Here is a 21231-nt window from a genome sequence, read left to right on the forward strand (position 1 = left end):
TCTGGACATCTTGAACCGGGTGGATGGGTTGTTTAGCTGAACGGCAGAAAGTTTCCTCTGGGCTCCACACGGCTCTCTAAGCACCGGACATCCTTCCCTCCTCCTGGTATTTTGGATCTGAGGTTCAAGTTGGAGGAATTGATGTCATGGGGGACGAGCGGGATGTGATCAAACGAGCAGGAAAACACTAATCTTGGAGAAAACATTGGAGAAAAAAAACACTTGAAATCCTTGAAATCAAAATACGCCACACGGCACTGTTGTCGCATTCGTAACCACAACAGAGGCTCCTGTGATGTCACCGGCTTGACCTCCTCTTTTCCTCCTAGGAGATGTTTAGGAGACGGTATATTAATGTGGCCTTCATTAAACTAGGTCAGGAGGATGAGATCAGGAACACAAAAGCAATGAAGGGAAAAAAGTCGGGACTGTATATCCATTACAAAGGAATGGGGGTTGTTGAAAAAAAATGGGAAAAAAATGTACATCCTTGAAGAGAAACCGAAATGGCTCAAACAGAAAAGCACAAAAACCCAAGTTTGAGTTTCATTTATTTACTCACTTCCAACCGGTGACCTCAAAATGCATGAGTGCAATATATAGCATATGATACAATCAATGGATATACTTTTACATACAAAATTCAGTAAAATAGTACTCTAGTCGTGTAAACTGGATTTTACATCTACAACGCGAGTGGTACAAATCACTACATGCTTGTTTACCTAAAACATACCGCTTGAATGCTTCGTAGTTTCACTATAAATGTGCACTAGCTCTGCTCAGCACTAGTTTGAGGTCTGGAATATAAAAAGGTGACACTTAAAGGTTTGGAGGGGTGAGGATGACGGGTGTTGGCAAGGAGCTGAATCCCTAAAATAAATATAAAGGGTTCCCACCATGGCCCTGATGTAAAATTCCATGACTTTCCGTAGCTAAATCGGAGCATTTCCATGACCTAAAACTGTTTTTGCTGGTTTATTAATGTTGTCTTTCAATCTGGTTTCCACTGAAAACCACCAGCTAATGCAACGTTTGAAACAAGCTGGAGAATACATTCTGCTATATTCCTGTAAAGTGACCCATTTGTAAAATTCCCTGATGTTCCCTGACTTCCCCAGAGAATTTAGCAAATTCCTTGACTTCCCACGTCTCAAAATTCCACGATATCCCATGAATTCCATGACCGGTGGGAACCCTTTCCACAGATCCTTCATCCCATCTCAAATTGCACTGGAGTAGCATTGTGCACTAGTCCTTCACCTCTGAAACTCACACATTTCTAGGAATATATTAAGTATAAAGAAAACCACATCAGAGAGCCCAATCTTCATAACAAACAAAACGCATCCTAAACTGGATGAGGATGTCAGCTATTAGCAAGGATGGAAATTTTATATGCCTGCTAGCCCCCTAGTGCAAAATCATCCTAGCTAGCCAGAATAGTGTCTAGAGGAAACATGATGGTGAGAGCCAAGTAACACCATTAGTGTGCGTTCACACTGCTAGCAAGATGATCGACAAGTCACTGGAAGACCTGGGAAATTTGGCCGATGTGTGGAAAGTCAATAAGCTTGTAAGCTGAGAAAAGTCGGCCACGGCTGAACTTTTAGCGGTCATCGGCCGTCAACAGCCAATCAGGTTTCAGCACTTCCTCACATGAGAAGTTGATTCCAGGCATTCAAAGCTTCCCAGTTCTCTACAACTTTTATTTGAAAGACTACAGGAATAAACCTCTCAAAAGCAATGCTTGGAGAACAGTTGCATCTTAAGTCATTTTATTGATTTTTTTCTGTTCATTCAATGCTACCCAGCTAGCTAGCTATGTTAACGCATCAAAACAATGTAACATTATAAAAGGTAATACCAGAGCAGCAAAACATACTGTTCCAAACTTTGTAGCTGCAGACCGCTACATTAATACAATAGCAGCCTCAGAATAGAGCGACCTGCCAACCAAGTTGCTTGCAGTGTGAACGCACCTTTAGGGATAGTGGTTACTAAGCATTTTGTGGGTAGGGGATGTTTGGCAAGAAATTCTAAAAATTGATCCCTAGTCTGAGAGGAGGAGAAACTCTTTCAGTATGGGAAAACACAAGCACACAGGTAGTGAGATATGCCTTAACAAGCCACTGAAGATAAATACGAGGATGTAGCGTGTTCAGTTCAACTGTTAGTGTTGCTTAAATCTACATGTGGAATACTGAAGTCATGGCATCGCGGCCCTTTTTAAAGAGTGATGGCGAGGGTGAGTCGTTCGGAGCGGTGACTGGCCGTCGCTGCGGTTTTACCAGTTGTCCAGGAAGTCAAATCCAGTCTTCAGGATGCTGTTGCTGGTGTTAAACTGATGGAGGGAGGTAGCGAGAGAGAGAGAAAAGAGACATCTCTGTTACACATGGTCAAACGAATGCTGAGGACACAACAGACAGTTGAACAAACGGAAAGGACTGGACATCACACATCTAATGAGTAGCAACCCTTGAAAATGTGTTGTGATGCCGTAGCGTGGCTACTATCCGCCTCAAAGTCATGTAGTGTGTCCCCAGCCTGACATATATGCATGGAATGTGGAATCTGAATGAATCAGAACGTCTTTCCCCCACACTTACCTGGGCGAAGGTGGGACTGGTGGCCAGGGCGGATGGGTCCTCCACCTGTTTCTCCCTCTCCAGGCCGGCGGAGAGGTTGGAGGGCTTGTTGGACATCAGGCTGGAGGAGAACACCTCGTCCACGGTGTTGCTGACCGACGGCAGGGTGCTCTGGGCGCGCTCCCAGCCCGCCACCGTCGACGACACGCTGATGGGCGGCACGGGGCTCGGCGCGATGGAGATGGACGCCGGCGTGGTCGTCACGGCGATGGGGATAGGGGGCGGGGGCGCGGGGGGCTTGGGCGCTCGCTGCTTGGCGGACCGGGAAGAAGCCGGAGGGTGGGGGTCCACCGCCTCGGGCTCCTTGGAGGGGGTGTTGATGACAGAAGTCTCCTATTAGTAACAATTATGGTAACATTAATAGTGTTTGTATTACAGTTAGTATTACATTTAAATTCAAATTCTATTGGATATCTATACATGTACAATAGGGAAACACTGATATAGTTCTATGCTTACCTGTCGGAGGTAGGAGGGGAGGGACTTCTCTCCTTTCTCCAGGGATTTGATCTGGCTGGGGGTCAGGGACTGGAAGTCGGCCTGCTCTCCCTCCAGCCTGGACCTCTCAGCGCTGATCTTCCAGAAGGACGATTCCTCCTCTGGCCTACGGCCCAGGCCCTCGCTGCCGGAGACCTTCACAATCACAGTCACAGTCTTAGGGCTTGATTTGTGCAGTATCAATCATTCAATCAATCAATAAATCAATCAAAATCATATAATACAGATTGAAACGACTACAGTCACAAACAGGTCTACCCAGAAGAAGCCTAGCAATACCTTGGTTGCTGGTGTGCTCTTGCTAAGCTGGCTGGTATGAGACACCTTTACAGTCTTCGAGTCCGCCAGGGAGGCCAAGACGCCCTGGTCCACAGGGCCCGCTATCAAGCTGAACTCCAACTGGCTCTGAAAGATGGGAACAGAGTTAAGGACACTATTGACTATTGATTACAGTTGATATTTTGGAAGTGGGTGGAAAACCTCGCTCCAGTTCATAATATCAATAGTTGCAAACAGGCAAACTTACTTTTTGAAAACTAGGACACTGGAAACAGAGTGAAATAACCTTGATCTGCTTTAATGTGTCTGTATATGTGTCAGAAGTGCAATTTTTACACTAGGCTTTCAGAGCTGAAGTGACTGGTGGCAACTACAGTTTTAATTCAACGTGTCTGCAAGTTTCATGAAGTTAAATTTAAGACTTTTTAAGACCTTTTTAATGGTGAACAACATGAAATATGAGACCAGTTGTGCAACTTAAAGAAATATGAAAATAAAAACAGCTGTGGCCCTGACAGAATATATACGTAGATCTACATGACTGGACTGATTTATAACCAGAAATAACTAAAGACACACCAAGGAACATGTGAGGACCTCTAAATGTGACTTAAAGGTCCCATATTCTACACTTTCCAGTGTTTTATTTTATGTCTTATAAGTTAAAATTGTAAGTTTAAAATGTTACCTTCATTTCTATTTTTCGCTTTTATTGGATTCAATCTGAAAACTGATTCTGATTCTAATCAATCATTCAGACTGGGATTTGGATTGGGTAATCCAATCCTACCTTTAATCAACATTAGGATGGATTTAGAGATGTGAAGGGCTTCATATACAGTAGAACCATGACATTTTGATGTAACTGGTGAGGATGTGGGGAAATACTGTGTATAAATCTTGAATATAGATGAAAAATAGTGTTTGTTTACATTTGATTAAATGAATAAACCTATCAAGTCTCATACCAACTGCCATTTTGTAGGCTAACAACAACTGAACTTAACAACTATGTTTCAAACATTTTCATCTAGTTCACTCATGTCTTTTCGGCCTAACATTGTAACATTACATGTCCAACAGGTAGAAAGATAAAGGCCTATTTAAAGACTCACAGTCTGGATTCTGTAATCTTGATATTGTTGTATCTGGATCAGAATGATTCTATCTTATATTTTTTGAAAAACTGACTCAAATCAGCAAGATCAGTCTGATCCTGGATCGCAAAAAAGGGGGATTGGAAAATCTGTATAATTCTGATTAATAATAATGCTGAAGCATGTATGACTTTCTAATTGCGGATCTGTCCTTAAATCGGACAGAAGATGTCGAAACCAGCTTTTCAGTGAGTTGCTTGAGGTTTAAACATGAATCAAAGATAACCCCAAATTATATAGAAATGTGTTCAGCACCAATAACCACGACCACAGTTTATAAAAATAAACCCTGTGTTTCCAACTTGTAATTACAATTTAACGGATGCTCAGTTTTATCTTTTGCCAACTGGAAAGAAATTGGACTCAATTTCTTTCCAGTTGGCAAAAGATAAAACTGAGATCATTAACAAATATGTATTTTACTGCACATTAGCTGTGTCGAGCCAGGTCTAGCTAAACCTGAACCCTGTTTACCTTAGTTTCCCATGAGAAGGGGGCAGAATGCTCATCTTGCCAGGTGATATCCTAAACAGAAACAAACAATGTAATAGTTTCATACAGCATCAACGCAAACAGTCACATATTATTAATTGAGGTCTCCTCTACAAAGAGCAGCTTAACTACGACTGAGGACCTTTTCTGAGACGTTAAACTACACTCTTTAATTCGGCATACATATAATCCACCAAGCAGCACTTTATGTCAATAACATTTCAACTTTTAACATTGGTTCACTCTGCTCGCTACCGCCCCCAAGGTGTATTTGGGGGAAAGAAGACTGTTGGAATAACTCGTAAGTACATGGGAAGCAATTCTAAAAGAACTGAAATAACATTTAAACTGAAATAATAATAACTACTGATATAATACTGAATAATAATACAACTAAGTTTTGCTAGGTGGATTATAAGTATGCCGATTTGAAGACTGCCTACGAACGATTCAGAAAACGTATTTTGTTATATTTCATTGGGTATTTACATTTGTCGATAATCAATGCTACATCAAATTGACAGATTTTTTTAAAGGAGTTCGACGTGACGTTCTCCCCAAACAAGAGAATGGCACGTATCGGGGCTACTAGCTAGCGTGACGTCTATCGACATATCTCATCGGCTACGTGGCTAGCCAGCAACATATGGCTAAACTACCAATTTTGTCCTTTAAATACAGTCAAAAGACTATCCAATATGAATACGAATATAGTATAACTACCTCGTCGCCGAAATGCACTATCTTCTGACCCGTTTGAATGAGCAATTTAGGGTAGCAGACCACTTCATCACGGTCAACTCTGTGCATCGCGTATCGAGCTCGGATATGAGGATCCATCATCCAGTTGTCGATAGCGTTGTCTTGCTCGTTTGTCGTCATTTTCTCCCAGGCCGAGCCGTGCTTGGCTTTGATTTTCTCCCGTTCCTGCATTATCTTCTTGGCCATCGAGTTGATGGAGGAAAAATACTCCAACTTCTTTTCCTCCATCCTGTGGGCATCGAGCCCCGCCATGGTTGCGGCAGCCATTTTTAGCCGACTACCAGCTGTTATTATTGTGAGGAGGAGGAGGAAGCTGTAGTGTTCTGTGTGGGCGGTGGGCGGGACCTCTGGCGTTGGCATGGAAACACAACCAGCTCCATCAGTTGGTGTGCTGCTAGTGCCATCTATTGGTGGCCTAGAGAAATGCAATAGTTGTGTATATACCACCTTCAGTAAAACGTTTATCAGAGCAATTATAAGGAAAAACCTGAACAACAGCTTGGTTGTAACAATTGGGTGTAGTGTGAATAGTTATTGGTGATGTCTGATATCAACATGATTGAAAGTTAAATTCAATAAGAATAAAAAAAATTTGGATGCCAGACAGATCCAGATGTCATACAGTATCAACACTTAACGACAAAGACTTAGATATATACTGAATGACAGAATTGTTAATAATTGTTGTGTTATATGACTTGCAAAGTCTATATAGTGACTTCGTGTATATGATTATAGTATAGTGTATATAATTTGCTGAATGTTCACTTGCTGGAAAAGAGCGATTATGTGTGAGGCAAAGAGACAAATGATTAATACTCATTTTCTCTCTTTGCTCCGAACAAAATAGAGAGATTGGAAGCGCCTTAGATGCAGAAGGTGAACATCCTTTTCATCCATGTGAACATACAGTAATGTTAACTGATGGGACCCAGACTTTGAATTACTTTGGTCTAGTTTGTTAGGCTGCCAATAATTCATAAATCTAATTACAGCGAGGGCCTACAGGCTCCAACAGGAAGGACTGTGTCTGTTTGTTAATGTGCTGACGTTATCACCATTGACTTGATTTGATAACCAGGAAACATCAGCAGAATTTCTCAGTCTTTTTATTATTCAGGAACAGATCTAAACTGGCAATGCTTGCTAACTTACAATAGCTACAGTCTGAGTTTTTTGTTTTAATGGCCCTAGATTCACAACAGCTTTCAACTAAGCATAAAGTCTGCTAAATCTGTAAGTCTCATCATAAGACTAACTTTTATATTTTGTATTTATGCATTCCTTTTATATTTTAAAAGGTGCCTACCTAGCAGTGACACTTTTTGACACGTTTATGTGTTTTTACACTAGTCTATTACATGTTGGTCTAATGTGGCTTGATTATGATTTAGCCAGACAGGCAGGCAGACAAATCCCTGCAAGTCAGAACCATATTTAGAACATTAGAATGTCCATTGGAGGGAAGCATTGCATAATATTGGTAGCGCTGGAAAGTAAACACTGACAAGCAGGCTTGTGTGGTGAGCAGGTGAGCAGACACCATGCTAAAACTTTAGCATACTCTATGTTGAGTGACAGCAGGCTCCATGCTAACACTTTAGCGTACACTATGTTGAGTGACAGTAGGCTGTGTGACAACTTGCTTCAGGGTGTGCTCACTCCGTCTGTATCTGATTTTCTCAGTTTTTATCAGTCACAGTGGTCAGGTAGTCTGTCATCTTGTACTGTCTATTTAGGGTCAAATGTATTTCTAGTTTGTGTTTCCATAAAAGGGGCGGAGTTTGTAACAAACAGCCAATCATATACAACTAACATATCCAGAGCAGTGGTTTTAAACTAAGATGAAACTTTATTGATCCCTGTGGAGAAATTAGGTCGTTGCAGCAGCAAAAGTAAAATAATTCAGCAGGGAAAGGGAAATAAAATATAAATAATTTTAAATAAGCAGTAAAAATAGAAGAAGAAAAAAAGATAATAAAACAATAAAAGCAATAAGAAGTAGACTGTAGAAGTGGGAAGTATAAGAAATAAATGGATTACTAACATTTGTGTTCTTCTCTCAAGAAGCACAAACTATTATAATGAATAAATATGAGCAATACAAAAACATTATACCAGTGAAATGTAACCCTGACGCCAAGGCTAGAGGGGATTGCTGGTGGAAAATTGAAGATAGTGTAAATGTGGAAATAAATAAGCTTATCACTCCCACGTCAATAAGGCACAGCAGAGATACTTTTCACTGATACAGTATTGCTTCCTCACACTGAGGCTGTAAAAAGATTTCTTATTCACAAAGTGAATCATGTTCCCCAGGGCTGCAGTGATGGAATATGGGTGCAATCTATTGCACTAATGACTGTTGGGAATCCTATGAAAGAATTTCAGCGCATTTAATATGCAATAATAAATTTAATTCATTATTGGTATAGTCAAATAAGATTCCCCTAACTTCCCTAACTGGTGCCTAGTCAGGAATAACTCTGTTTATGTGTGTGTATCTGTGTGTGTGTTTGTATGTGTGAGTTGAGTTCATAATTTGACATCACATCATACACACATCATATTTAGCAACACATTACAAACAATCCATATGTCCACCCTGTCAGCTGTGTGGGGATGTTATCATACGTTATCCCCCTATATTACAAGTAAAGCCCAAGTGACTGTGATAGCTAGCAGAAAACGGATTTTCAACAACAACGAACAACAACAACTGCATAATTTACATGGAATCAGGAATGATTTACACAACACACACCCTGTAGTGATATTGATCCATAAATGCATTTGATTAGCTGTATATACATCATTATATTTTGTGTATGGTCTTTAAGTTCATGTGTGGTCTTTACTATATTTGGATTCATTTATGTAAATTGTTGACAAATATTTTTCTGTAACACAATCAGTGATTTAGGTTAAATCTAATTTCAGTGATATCAAGGAAACAGAAATCATGAATTAGGACTGATGATAATGAGGAAGAGGAGGACAATGATGATGGTGACAACGAAACAAAAATAATGAGACTCAGTAAGGCGTGATTTGGATTAAACTCCAAACAATTTTTTATGAACATTTCTGATGTTTGCCCTTCCCGGACAAATCATACATTTTACAGAAATATTTTCGGTCAATCACAAACACATGGTACAGCAAGGTAAACCTTAAAAAAAACATAAATAATTTAAAACCAAAATATTTACAATTTTTAAAGTCACGCATGTAGTTATTTTATGAGACTGTATTATTTATGAGACAATGAAAATTACATTAGAAATCATTGTCTGTTGGTTCATAATAGAGTACAGATGCTTTCAGCACCAAAAAAAATTGCTTTAGTCAATAAGAGAGAGATTACATAAATCAAGAATGAAATGAAAGTGAATGAAAATGAATGAACAATGTGGAATAGAAACAGTATCTTCTCACTTTTTCCCATCAAGGGAAGTATGTTTTTGTGTAGATATTGACCACAGACAGTGAAGGCAATCAGTCAAGCTTACCTCTTGCTGCCCTTTGGGGCCACCAATGTGCAACATTGGCTTGTCTAGCTTTAAGTACGAAAAAACCTCATTTCTGTACACGAAGTCTGCCTCTATTTGGGTAGTGCAGCCACATGCTGACAACTCCTGACCGAGTTTGGGGACTTCTTGTGCTCTCTTAGTTGTATAAACATTTATAGAAAGTCTCTCAATTTCCATCACTTTCAGAAATTTCTTGCATTTAAGATCAAATATTCACTTCACACATGCAGGCCCTGGTCTGAAAGCTAATTCGTGGGTCTCAAACTTTGAAGTCAGTCTGAACACTCTGGAATGGCGTTCCCCTGGATTTAGCCCCATTCATTTGCGCTCATATTTGCTCGTTAAACACGTGGCTATTGAATTTTGCAATTCATGGGGCTGGACCCAAGTTAAATGGCGTACTTCAGGCTGTGCTGTGACTAGCAGCATGGAGGCTGAGCTTCTCATTCTGCATCAGACTGTCACCGTTGAAACGGGGGTGTATGGCAAGAGCAGCCATCGGCGCCGTTTTGGACCTTCTGCCGGAAAAGCGAGCACTAGAACACATCAGGTAGAAGATCTCCACCACGTTGAGCAGCAGAGAGATGCAGGCCACTACCAGCATGAAGAGGATGAAGATGGTCTTCTCGGTGGGTCGAGACATGTAGCACTCCACAGTGAAGGGACAGGGGGCGCGGGTGCACACGATTCGTGGGTCCATGACGAACCCGTACAGATAATACTGCCCCACGATGAACGCTACCTCCAGAACGATCCTGAAGAAGATGGTGGCCATGTAGCTCCCCAGCAGGTTGCCTTTGATCTTGACGTGGCCTTTATCATCAGAGTACTTGGGAAGTTTGGTCAGTTTGCTCCCAGAGTGCATCTGCATGTATTCCCTCAGCTTGTTCTCTTTGTGGATGACGTGGAGGACATGAGCGAGGTAGACCAGCGTTGGTGTTGAGACAAAGATGATCTGGAGGACCCAGAAACGGATATGCGAGATTGGGAAGGCTTGATCATAGCAGACGTTCTTGCAACCGGGCTGCTTGGTGTTGCAAATCATGTTGGACTGTTCATCACCCCACACCTGTAATGTTTAGATGAGAACTTAACATCATAATGTTGCATAGTAAAGTAAATATGTAAATACACTGAGTGTTAAGTTACTTAGGCAAATATAGAGGCTTTTCAGGTGCGTCACAAATTCGTTAAATGCGGCACAGGTGGCACCATCATGGAGGTCCATTGGAGAATTGGCTGTATGTGAATAATGGCTAAATATATAACAACCAGGCTAAAAAAAGTGAGATACCTGAAAAAGATTGTTGGGGTGTGGGTGTATACATTCAGTAACGTTATAAGTAAAAATTAATTTTCTGATGAGGTAAATAAACATAAAGTAAACATGTATTTGTTTCATTTACTACACAAAAATCTCTTCTGGTCTCTAATCTGAAACATTCAGCAAAGTTAGCCTGAACAAACAGTTGGTTTTTGGCAATGTTGCTAGCTAACTAGCCATCAGGCTAATTTAGCAAAGCAATTTAGCAAAGCAGATGATGTTTATGTTAACATCTACTAGCCACCTCTAACACTATCTTCTATTAGATGCATTAGCTAGGGTGAGCTGACCAGATACTATGGTTAGCTAGCTAACAAGGTGACATCATCTAAACACAAAATTGGTCAGATCTAGGCTACTTGTGGTGAAATTATCAGTGCCCAGTGACAAACAGCACAGAAATGAACTGTCTGAATTCTGCTGAGACAGCCAAGTAGTAAGCTTATAAACATTATCAGCTGTTCACAGCCACTGTTGCCCTGAGCTGAGGGCCTCCAATATGGCCGCCAGAGGGTGTTACATCACCTGAAAGCCCTCTACAAGCTTTTAACGTCACAGGAAAGTAATTCAACAATTCAACTGAGAAACGCTGTAGAAAAAAGTACAAGCTGACCTTCTCCGCTCCAGCTCCCAGGACCATGATCCTGAAGATAAAAAGTACAGTGAGCCAGACCTTCCCAATGACCGTGGAGTGGGACTGAACCTTGTCCAACAGAGAAGACAGAAAACCCCACTCTCCCATGGTTCCTGATCTGATGAGGAAAAAGCAAAGAAAAATATCCACTGATCCATGAATAGGGCAAAACAAACTGTGTTGTAATGTATTGTATTGTATTGTATTGTATTGTATTGTATTGTACTGTATTGTATTAATCTGAACCCCCCCTTGTCTTTGTCCAGACAAACATAAGACTCCAATCAGATACAGGCAGAGGAAAAAAGTAAATAAGTTTCATTCAGAGATTGGAGCAATTTGGTTCTGTCTAGTTCATTTTTAGCTGTTGCATATGACATGAATAATAAAGTTATGAATGATTACCAATACACCTGGGACCCATCACAGGATGTGATGTTAAACGGATGTAAGTTATATGAAAATGGGGAAAAAAGCATAGATTACTGCTTTTCTGATTCTGATTCTGATTGATTTTTATTCATATTGGTGGTTGTTTGCCTCATAATTTACCCCTTGATTTTATTTTATTTTTTATACCATCCTGGTATATTTGAATATATAGGAGTATTAATAGTAATTTAATAATAACAAGTAATAATAATAACTAGGTTAAAAATAAACTAGTAATTATTCACAATTCATTGAGATGAAAGGAGGAACATTTCAAAGAAAAACCACATAAAGTGTGATTTGGTTTGGAGGCAAGATCACGTGTGGCTCAGGAACACTGTAAAACTCCTAATCTATAGAATGTTCTCACAGCAAAGATGAGCAAGCTATAAAGTCAGTTACATAACGCAGAATTATCTCGCGCTATCTTATGCGCATTTGGATATAATGATAGGACAGGTATTTATTTTCAGCAGATGTTTGTCTGTGCCTTTGGACAACATCCATAAACAACATCTTCATAGGAAAGAACAGCTTTAGTGTGTTTAGAGTGTGTCTCAACTAATATGCATATATATAGAGTTACAATTATGGTAGTACTTGGTGTAGGAAAGCATGGTCAAGAGTTTGGAATTGCAAGAAAATATGGATATAGTTATAGTTTTTCCTTCAATTATGGACAATGTAACCCGAATAGCCAGGTTGTATGCAATATTGGTCTGTTCTCTGGCTATGCACACATACTCTAATATTTAGATATATTATATCTTTATATTCTATACTAAATTGATTATTCATATTGATAAATCAAATCCAAAAAGCTTGATATACCTTTGTGATTGAGATAACAAAATCTTTACCTTAGTATATAACAAAAATAATTTTGTGAAACTGAAGCTTAAGTATAAAAGCAAATTCACAGATAACCTATGGAATTACATTTTGTATATTATGGTAAACATGTAGGAAAAATCAATACAAAAAAAGGATCTTACCTTTAAATTCTAAAAGGCCACTTTCCAGACAACACACACCAGCCACCAGCTGTGGAGCCGAATGATAGAGAGCCTGGTACAGCTGCAGACCAAACCTGTCCGTGGCACCTTGAACTTTAGATTTGCTGGAATTGCACAATTGTGTGAGCTGTCACGTTGTCATGACATCGGGAAATGATAAATCTGAAGTGGGTGATTTTGGGTTGAGCCCTGCATGTCATGATTGTCCAGGTTAATGATTGGCGGTGCAAGAACAAACTGAATTCTTTTGCCTGCATTTGTCTGCTATTTATTATCATCATTTTCTGATCACAGTCATACAAATGATCATACATCTTTGATCTGCCAAGGGTGGGGAAAAGGAAATATAGAGGCATGAAATCCCTTAATACCATTTATTAGCTTTGAGATTTATCTTAATTGAGATAGATTGATGTATTATTTCATAGTTAAATCATATACACCTAGGCTTTGAGTGAAAAGAATCCAAAAATCCCCAAAAAATAATCCCATACTTTTTTGATATTTGATGAGATTTGTCAGTTATCTCTTTAAAGAAAAAAGGCCTTTGCACACCTTTTAAGGTGATAGGTGCGTAGGAAAAAAATCAACCAACTGTGAATAGGTAAACAATTCCCACACAGGCACACATGCCCAGTTATCTCTTTAAAATGAGTATCAAATGAAATTAACACCAAATCAGAAACTACCATTTATGGATAAATATTTCATTGTCCCTTATGATATGTCTGGCTTTTGTTTGCGTTCTGTCTTTATATATTTAAATATCTATTTTAAATATCATCAGTCATATACCACCTCATGTAAATTATTATTGAATAGGTTCATATACCACCTCATGTAAATTATTATTGAATAGGTTATCTTATCAATATTGTATTTTACAATAAGCCCCTTTACATCAGGAGATAGACCACTCCTTATTCTGAAGTGACACCAAGCATACAGTTTTACCAAATCATGCTCTTTGGGGCATTACATGTTTTTGATGTGTGTAAAGTGTAAGCCTGTCATCTATAAATCATTTGCATATACCCAGGAAACAGTATTTTTCTCCAATAAACTTTATTTCTCCAAGACAACATAGTATACAAACATATACAGTAGAAACAGCAGTAGTTGTCATCATTTATCATTCAATATTCAATAGGCAAATTATTTCAAGGTCCCAGAGAAGTAATGGGCATTGTAATAACTTAATGAACAGTCACATTCAACAATAGAGCTTGCACAGACAAAATTCTGCTCACTCTCTTTCAGCAAACTAATGAAACACAACTCTATTCTGTCATAAGAATATAAATAGAAGCCTCCAAATTACAGATCTCCATTTTAAATGAAAACAATAAAAAATAAATTTCAACATCCAAATACTTTAATAATAAAAAAAAAACTGAAAATAAAACAAAATGAAAAATATACAATGGTGTTGCAAACCGTTTTCAGCAAGTAGATCACATTATTACATGAGAGATAGATGAAGCCTTCATTTAACTTTCTGTCATAATCTGTGGTTTCTAATGGCCGCTCAGTAGCCGTTTCTCCTCCTTGGCCCCGTCCAGGCTTCCGCCGATACTCTGGCTGCCCTCAAGCTCCATGTTCATCTTGTTCTGCCTGAGCGTTTCCTCTGCGGTCGGCCACCTGGGAGCCGACGACAGGCTGGCGGGGTTCTCCGCTGAAGTAATCTTGTGAGCGTGCCTGGATCGACATCTAACCCTGGTGCAGATCAGGTAGAACACCTCGATGACGTTGAGCAGCAGAGAGATGCAGGCCACCACCAGCATGAAGATGATAAAGATGGTCTTCTCTGTGGGACGAGACATGTAGCACTCCACGGTGAAGGGGCAGGGCTTCTTGGAGCAGGGGAACATAGGGGACATGATGAAGCCGTACAGGTAGTACTGGCCCACGATGAACGCAGCCTCGATGATGATCTTGACCACCAGCTGGGTCATGTAGCTCCCCAGCAGGTTCCCCTTGATCGTCACCTTGCCTCTTTCGTCGGTGTACTTGGGTTGCTTGAGCAGCCGGGTCCCGCCGGCGCTCACCTGCTTCTCCCTCAGCTTGTTCTCCTTGTGGATAACATGCATGGCGTGGCCCAGGTAGACCAGCGTCGGCGTGGAGATGAAGATGATCTGGAGGACCCAGAAGCGAATGTGCGAGATGGGGAAGGTCCAGTCGTAGCAGACGTTCTCACAACCGGGTTGCTGGGTGTTGCAGATGAAACCCGACTGCTCGTCGCCCCAGACGCTCTCTGCACCGGCACCTAGGACCATGATCCTGAACAGAAAGAGGACGCTCATCCAGATCTTCCCAATGACTGTGGAGTGAGACTGGACCTTGTCCAGCAAGGATGACAGGAACCCCCAGTCTCCCATGGTTATTGGTGATGTTATTGCTCTGTGATAGGAGAAACATGAAAGGGAATAAATAGTATTAACAGCAAGTAAAAAGGCACACTTCTGCATTTCATGTCCCAAACATTCCCAGATGTCGTAGTTGCAATGACCAATAGGGGTTGACGTGAACATTTTCCCCCAAGTCCACAGCTTGTATTTACGATAAATCTGACCTGACGTGAACGCGACATTATTTGGCCCTATAGTAGGAGTATCACATACTGTATTAACACGTTAAACATAAGTAGTAAGGATGTACTGCAAGTAGCAAGGATTCAAGTCAGCAAGAGGGAGAGTGAGAGCCACACCTTATTAACTGAAACATGAACCAACCACTTAGTATTCAGTCAATAACCTGCCGCAGGAAGAAAATGACTCATTGTTCTGTATAATTGAAATGAATGGGGTAATGACTTGTTCATTTATGAACAGGAAGGAGACATCAGATTCAGAGTCAGTCAGTCAATATTTTCCAAAAATAATCATTAATCAGAGTTTTGAAACAAAGACACTGAGGCATTATACCAATGAGCCATAGCTAAAATTAGATTGCTATTTATTGGAGTAGTAGAGATAAAACAACAGAAAAAGAACCTTCCCTAGGTGAATAAAACTTAAAAAACGCAGTAATATCTTTCATAGCACAATTCTAATTCTCATTCAAATACAGTGAGCATTTTTTCATACCGTACAATGTGATTTGTGAGCAACACTGAATAAAATAAAACATGACAAGCAATGTGATTCCTAATTGGGAATTAATTATACTAACGAGAAAGTAATGAAATTAACATTCAAGAACATCAGCAGTTACAGCATCAATTTTATACAGAAATAAAGTTAAAAAACATTTTCTTGACAATTTTATATACATTCTGTATGGTGTTCTTTACAGGTAAACCTACACTCAATTATTTTTTTCCCCCTTCAAATTATCAATTATCTGTGTATGTGTGAGGAGAGAACAGAAATTGCTGCATCTTACCTGATCACCTGTCAGAAAGGACTGTGTGTGACTTGGACAGATCGCTAACAGAGGTTGGACCTTGGAGTTTTTTGTGTGGAGGGTGAGGACAGCACAACTGATGAAGGATCACATTGCGTAACTCACATCTGGCTTTGCTGTCACGTTGCCCTCGTCAGCAAAGTTGAAAAAATACAGGACTAAAAGGACAAGCGTGTAATAATTGACAGGTGTTCAGTATCACGGTGTCTGGAAGCCAGGATCTTTCTGTGTTAAATGTCTTTGAATGCTTGAAAAGGAGTGTAACAGGCTTGTTATCATTATCAATTTTAAAACAAGGATAATTAAAGCTCATATTTAAAATTTGTATGTTCTCCACCAGTGTTGGCGATTAATTCAGTAGTATAGAGTCAACCAATTTATATAGACATATACTGAAGCATTTCGGTGGTACTTTAAAGTCCATAATTGCAACATGGCGCACCCTGTTGAAACACTGGATTTTGTACATTGTAATTCATTGGCTTGTTGTAACTGGATAGTCTAGGAGAAAAAAAAACACTGGAAACAGCCTTCTTGATCTTCCAGGTGAATTTTCACAAGGTCTACCATGTATTTTGGATGTAGACTATCTTTTGATGTACTGTTAATCTCCTTTCCAGTGTTGTTTTGGTTTGACAAACTAGATTTTCTCAGGGTAGCTCAACTAGTAGCTTAACGTCTTTTAAGTATGAAGTAGATATGAGTGCTATCCCCAATGCACAGTGGTCCAAACAGCTGGTAAATAAAAAGGAGGGTAAACTATGACCTCCAGTTGGTAATAATCATAAGGCAAACAACCACCAATATAAACACAAATCAATTATAACTTCAGAAAAGCATTTATTTCTCATTGTCTGCCCAAAATATAAGATAGGCATGCTTAGATTTACTGTATTATAGACTATTAACAGTTGAAAAGCTTTAAATTGCATACATTAACAGCATTGTACCTTACCTATTAACTCAGAGTATCACCATCTTACCTTGGTCAGTTTGTGTGGAACACGTTTATCATATACAGTTACCAGTATTGCTGGGAGACATAGCATTTTTCTCTTTCTTTTTTTTGTTTTTGGCATCAGAGAGGGCAGCAAACTAAGAATGTCATTGTTCAGGGCAACTTGTTTTCTCTGTGCATATGACAATAAAAAACTTATTTTTTTTTTACATCATCTGAAAAAGTTCTCTGTGTACAGTGCAAATGCATGATACCAGGATTCCAACAAAATTAAATGTTGACAGGGTCCATACCTTGAGCACGAGATGTTTATTGAATCAAAATGATAGTATTACATTGTTTAAAAGGCATGACAGGAGTACTTTTAAGCAAAAATCTATCAATAACATTGAGATTATGGGTAAATCTGTCACAAAAGTTACAACTGTCAGGTAACATGATTTATCACTTTCAGTCATTGCAAGCAACATTTTGCGTGTGACTATGTCCTGTTTACAGAAGCTGACTACCCCTCTCACTCCATCTACCCATAAACACACCCCTTTCCTCCCCAAAATCCAAAGCACACAGATACTATAAGTCTGGGGAAGTGGGCCACCTATCAGTGCCTCTGTGCTTCAGATTTGGACCTCCCCCATGTTGTTGTCCTCAGACGAAACACTCTTAGCAACCCCATTCACTCCGCCCGCGACCCCATTCACCCCTAACTTTCGTCCTTGGAGCTCCAGCTCTAGGTTGACGCAGTTCTGGATCACCTGGTCCCGGTTCTTAAAGGCCTTCCTTTCCGAAACCGGAGGTGTCACTGCGGTGACGGTGTAGTCCTGCCTCCTCGCCAGACACTCCTTCACAGCTTTCACACATAGATAAAACAGTTCAACCAGGCTGAGGAAGAGGGAGACAACTGCTACTACCAGCATGAACCAGATAATGACCGATTTCTCTGTGGGCCTGGACAGGAAGCAGTCTATCTGGTGAGGGCAGGGGAAGCGGCTGCAGACATAGCGGGTCTGGAGGGTGAAGCCGTAAAGAAAGTACTGACCCACGATGAACAAAACTTCCAGGAGAATCTTGGCCACTAGATGGAGGACGTAACTACGGAGAAGACGTCCACGGAGTCTGACCTTGCCACTGCTGTTGCTGTACTTGGGAACTTTGTAACCCCTCCGAAGGAAGAGATTGGCTTGGTCATCCAACTCCGCCTGCTTCTTCATCCTCTCCCTGACCTTGGATTGTTAAGACAAGACAAGAAGACAGAGTTAGACATTATCCAGTAAGCTGAAGAACCTCACACTTAGCCTACGTCTGGGCACGGAATGTATGCATGGAAAGTAAATGGAAGGAGGCGAATGGAGCAAGATGGACCCAACTGAGGTGTTCGCTCCAGTTAAAACGCTGACCAATGACATCTGTACAAAAGTTGATAAAAGCTAGATTCCTCAAAGAAGATTGGTGATGTTGGCTGCCAAGCCTGCCACAAAAGTATTTAAAGGTAAGTATGAACCATAGCCTCAAGTAATCTACATTGTCCCATGATTCCTCTCCTTCAAATAGAAACATCAAGAAAGATGTCAAGCAAAACCACTAATCATAATGGTTGTGATCATTGCTCTGGCTTCTTTCTGTTGTGTCAAAAGTGGTGGCATCAAACGCTCGCACCCTAACCTGGGACCAATAAACAAAAAAATACACAAATGCCTAGCACAGTACAATACTGTACTACGTTAATTGGTCAAACACGCAAAAAAAAAAGTTCTAACAGGATTTATAGAAGCAATACCTGACCAGTACTTTTGGCACTGCGGGTGTATAGGGTGCCCCACAAACCAAGCATTTACCATTCAAACCAAACAGAAAGAGGTTTACAAGGTTCCGTGTGTTACACCTACTGCAGTCACTCACCTTCTTCTCAGTGTGGATCACATGAAGGACATAACCAAGGTAAAGTAGCGTTGGCGTCGCCACAAAGATGATCTGGAGAACCCAAAAGCGGACGTGAGAGATGGGGAAGGCGAGGTCGTAGCAGACGTTCTCACAACCCGGCTGGTTAGTGTTGCAGACAAAGTCAGATTGCTCGTCGCTCCACACCTAGACGTGATGAGTTGCGATTAGAGGAGAGGAGATGGTTAGAAATGCTCAGAACTTCATCTGTCAAATGCCTGCTGGGGTGTCGAGTTAAAAGTACTCAACAATTACTTGGCCAGGTGCTGAGATTTCTGGATTTACGTACTCTGTTTTGGAACAGCAACTCCCTGCCCATTGGCATTTGAAGACAATACCAATCCAGAGAACTGTTGATGTTGTTACAATTCTTACTGGTCTTACTAGAAAAAGGGCGATAAGCCCCTTCAATACTTTACCCCATTACCCCGAATTGCATTTTTTCCCTACAGAACGGAAGTGTGTTTGAGACAGTGCATATACGAGCAGACCTTCTCAGCGCCGGCGCACAGGACCAAGATGCGGAAGACAAACAGCACTGTGAGCCAGACTTTGCCAATGACTGTGGAGTGGCTCTGCACTTTATCCAGCAGGCGACCCAGCAGATCCCATTCACCCATTTCCGTCGCCAGTTGTACTGCCTGCTATAGAGAGGAAGAAGGAAAACAAATCATTACACTCTGCGAACTCACACACAGGCAACACTGTCTAATACTGCAATCTCTGAAGGGATGCTTGCGTTACCTGCTGCTGAACGAGAAAAAACAGCAAAGTCATATTTTATCGTTCAAAGTACGATGAACATATTTTGTAAAAAATGTATTGTTTTCTTTTTGTTGAATACTGGACTAAATGTGGTGTGCGTAGAATTTTAACATTAATAAATCATTTCCCAATTAATTTTGAGACAGTGTAATTATTGTAAACAAACAGACCTTTGCTGAGAGGATTGCCGGCCTCTACTGGCCTCTGTATTGCAATTTACATTGTTTACCACCGGGGTCAGATTTGGCGGGAAATCTGCTGTATTGCTTTATGGCACAAGGGAATACTGCTTTATGGCACAAAACAGGAAGAGGGCGCTGTTCTTCCAGCACAAATGGAGCTAAAGCTTTCAGAGTTTCTGGCAATGGAAGATGGTGGAAGGAGTGAAAGGCTGATGGAAAAATCACTTCCAACATGTTTATCCTCTTCAGGGAGGGGGGGCAGGAAGCAACGGGGCTTATGGGAAAGTTGTCTCGACCACAGTCTCATTTGTTTACAGTAATTATTTTAACATATCACAATTAATTTGACAATAATATATTGATACTTCATAATGCTACATATAGCACCTTTAAGCACAGTACTCTCACAAGGCAGACTATCTTGTGAGTGATCAACTTGGAAGATAGTCTAGTGTGTGAGGCTAGGAAAGCACCAATTCATCTTGAAACATCTGAACTCTATTTTGGCCCAGTATTCATTATAATTGATTGTTCAAAAAGATTGTAGCTATGGTTTTTGTTTCATTAGGTATTTGGTTGCAATTCTGAAGTGAATACTAGGATTCCTAAGGAGTCCAATTAGATGTACTGCTGTGTAGTAACAAGTACTTAATTTAAAAATTTTATTTTCTGAAAAATAACACTGTGATAGGCCATGCTATATTGAATTTTTATAATTATATGAAATAACTGCAAACCCAAGACAAACTCGCAAAGTATATTTAGTGTATGAGTTATGAAAAAACCTCATATCATAGTGCAGTGGTGGAGGTCAGACCTTACAGACTCAAGGCCCAACTTTATCATTTCTTGTAGGCCAGTGTGAGTTTACTGATGGAGACCCTGACTGCTGATTTGAAGTCTCCATAACATACTGGGCCAATCTGCTGGGAACCAAGGACTTAACCTTGTTCAATACCTCACCATTAAACATGTTAAATCAAAGAATGTGAGATGTTATGGTGATCTGCACCCAACGATGTACAAATGGAACAACCTGCCTGAGGGGATCAGGCTGCTAAATCTGTATCGTTTTAAATAACTTATTAAAACTAAATTTTATGGACTTGCTAGATTTATTTTTTATTTATCCTTTTTGATCTCCCTTTTATGATTCTTACCTTGCTTTTCTGCCTTACATTTTATTGCTTACACTGTTGATTTTATGT

The 21231-nt window shown here is 40.2% G+C and overlaps 4 protein-coding genes across 5 annotated transcripts; all 4 read right to left on the reverse strand.

Moving 5' to 3' along the window:
• Nucleotides 1-544: 544 nt before the first annotated feature.
• c18h1orf198 (chromosome 18 C1orf198 homolog) lies at nt 545-6105 on the reverse strand. Of its 2 annotated transcripts, none has more exons than XM_071910554.2 (6): nt 5798-6105; nt 5057-5107; nt 3426-3551; nt 3108-3281; nt 2610-2951; nt 545-2344 (listed from the first exon to the last, which is right to left on the reverse strand). In XM_071910554.2, exons 1-6 carry the CDS (start codon nt 6101-6103, stop codon nt 2288-2290), a joined length of 1056 nt encoding a protein of 351 aa, XP_071766655.1. In that variant the 5' UTR covers nt 6104-6105; the 3' UTR covers nt 545-2287. The 2 variants fall into 2 exon arrangements, with proteins under 2 accessions (XP_071766655.1, XP_071766654.1); XM_071910553.2 differs by having other exon boundaries at nt 2610-2981.
• Nucleotides 6106-9772: 3667 nt separating this feature from the next.
• Nucleotides 9773-11435, reverse strand: LOC139920537 (gap junction Cx32.2 protein-like). The gene is made up of 2 exons (XM_071910559.1): nt 11307-11435; nt 9773-10438 (listed from the first exon to the last, which is right to left on the reverse strand). The coding sequence occupies exons 1-2, from the start codon at nt 11433-11435 to the stop codon at nt 9773-9775; spliced, it is 795 nt and encodes a 264-aa protein (XP_071766660.1).
• A 2857-nt stretch (nt 11436-14292) lies between these two features.
• Nucleotides 14293-15153, reverse strand: LOC139920525 (gap junction Cx32.2 protein). The gene has a single exon (XM_071910547.1). It carries the CDS (start codon nt 15151-15153, stop codon nt 14293-14295), a length of 861 nt encoding a protein of 286 aa, XP_071766648.1.
• Nucleotides 15154-17541: 2388 nt separating this feature from the next.
• On the reverse strand, nt 17542-19758 carry gja11 (gap junction protein, alpha 11). The gene is made up of 3 exons (XM_071910565.1): nt 19568-19758; nt 19038-19223; nt 17542-18361 (listed from the first exon to the last, which is right to left on the reverse strand). The coding sequence occupies exons 1-3, from the start codon at nt 19694-19696 to the stop codon at nt 17756-17758; spliced, it is 921 nt and encodes a 306-aa protein (XP_071766666.1). The 5' UTR covers nt 19697-19758; the 3' UTR covers nt 17542-17755.
• Between the last annotated feature and the right edge of the window lie 1473 nt (nt 19759-21231).

Source organism: Centroberyx gerrardi, chromosome 18 (assembly GCF_048128805.1).
Source record: "Centroberyx gerrardi isolate f3 chromosome 18, fCenGer3.hap1.cur.20231027, whole genome shotgun sequence".
Taxonomy (NCBI): Eukaryota; Metazoa; Chordata; class Actinopteri; order Beryciformes; family Berycidae; genus Centroberyx; species Centroberyx gerrardi.

What these genes read in the sequence shown, in the direction of transcription:
- c18h1orf198 (XM_071910553.2), bottom strand. Translation starts at nt 6,103, where the DNA reads ATGGCTGCCGCAACCATGGCGGGGCTCGATGCCCACAGGATGGAGGAA. An exon ending in TAGTGCATTTCGGCGACGAG is followed by an intron (nt 5,108 to 5,797) that starts GTAGTTATACTA and finishes GTTTCTGTTTAG; the next exon opens with GATATCACCTGGCAAGATGA. An exon ending in AGAGCACACCAGCAACCAAG is followed by an intron (nt 3,282 to 3,425) that starts GTATTGCTAGGC and finishes GTGATTGTGAAG; the next exon opens with GTCTCCGGCAGCGAGGGCCT.
- LOC139920537 (XM_071910559.1), bottom strand. Translation starts at nt 11,435, where the DNA reads ATGGGAGAGTGGGGTTTTCTGTCTTCTCTGTTGGACAAGGTTCAGTCC. An exon ending in TGGGAGCTGGAGCGGAGAAG is followed by an intron (nt 10,439 to 11,306) that starts GTCAGCTTGTAC and finishes TAAACATTACAG; the next exon opens with GTGTGGGGTGATGAACAGTC.
- LOC139920525 (XM_071910547.1), bottom strand. Translation starts at nt 15,153, where the DNA reads ATGGGAGACTGGGGGTTCCTGTCATCCTTGCTGGACAAGGTCCAGTCT.
- gja11 (XM_071910565.1), bottom strand. Translation starts at nt 19,696, where the DNA reads ATGGGTGAATGGGATCTGCTGGGTCGCCTGCTGGATAAAGTGCAGAGC. An exon ending in TGTGCGCCGGCGCTGAGAAG is followed by an intron (nt 19,224 to 19,567) that starts GTCTGCTCGTAT and finishes CATCACGTCTAG; the next exon opens with GTGTGGAGCGACGAGCAATC. An exon ending in TGATCCACACTGAGAAGAAG is followed by an intron (nt 18,362 to 19,037) that starts GTGAGTGACTGC and finishes TAACAATCCAAG; the next exon opens with GTCAGGGAGAGGATGAAGAA.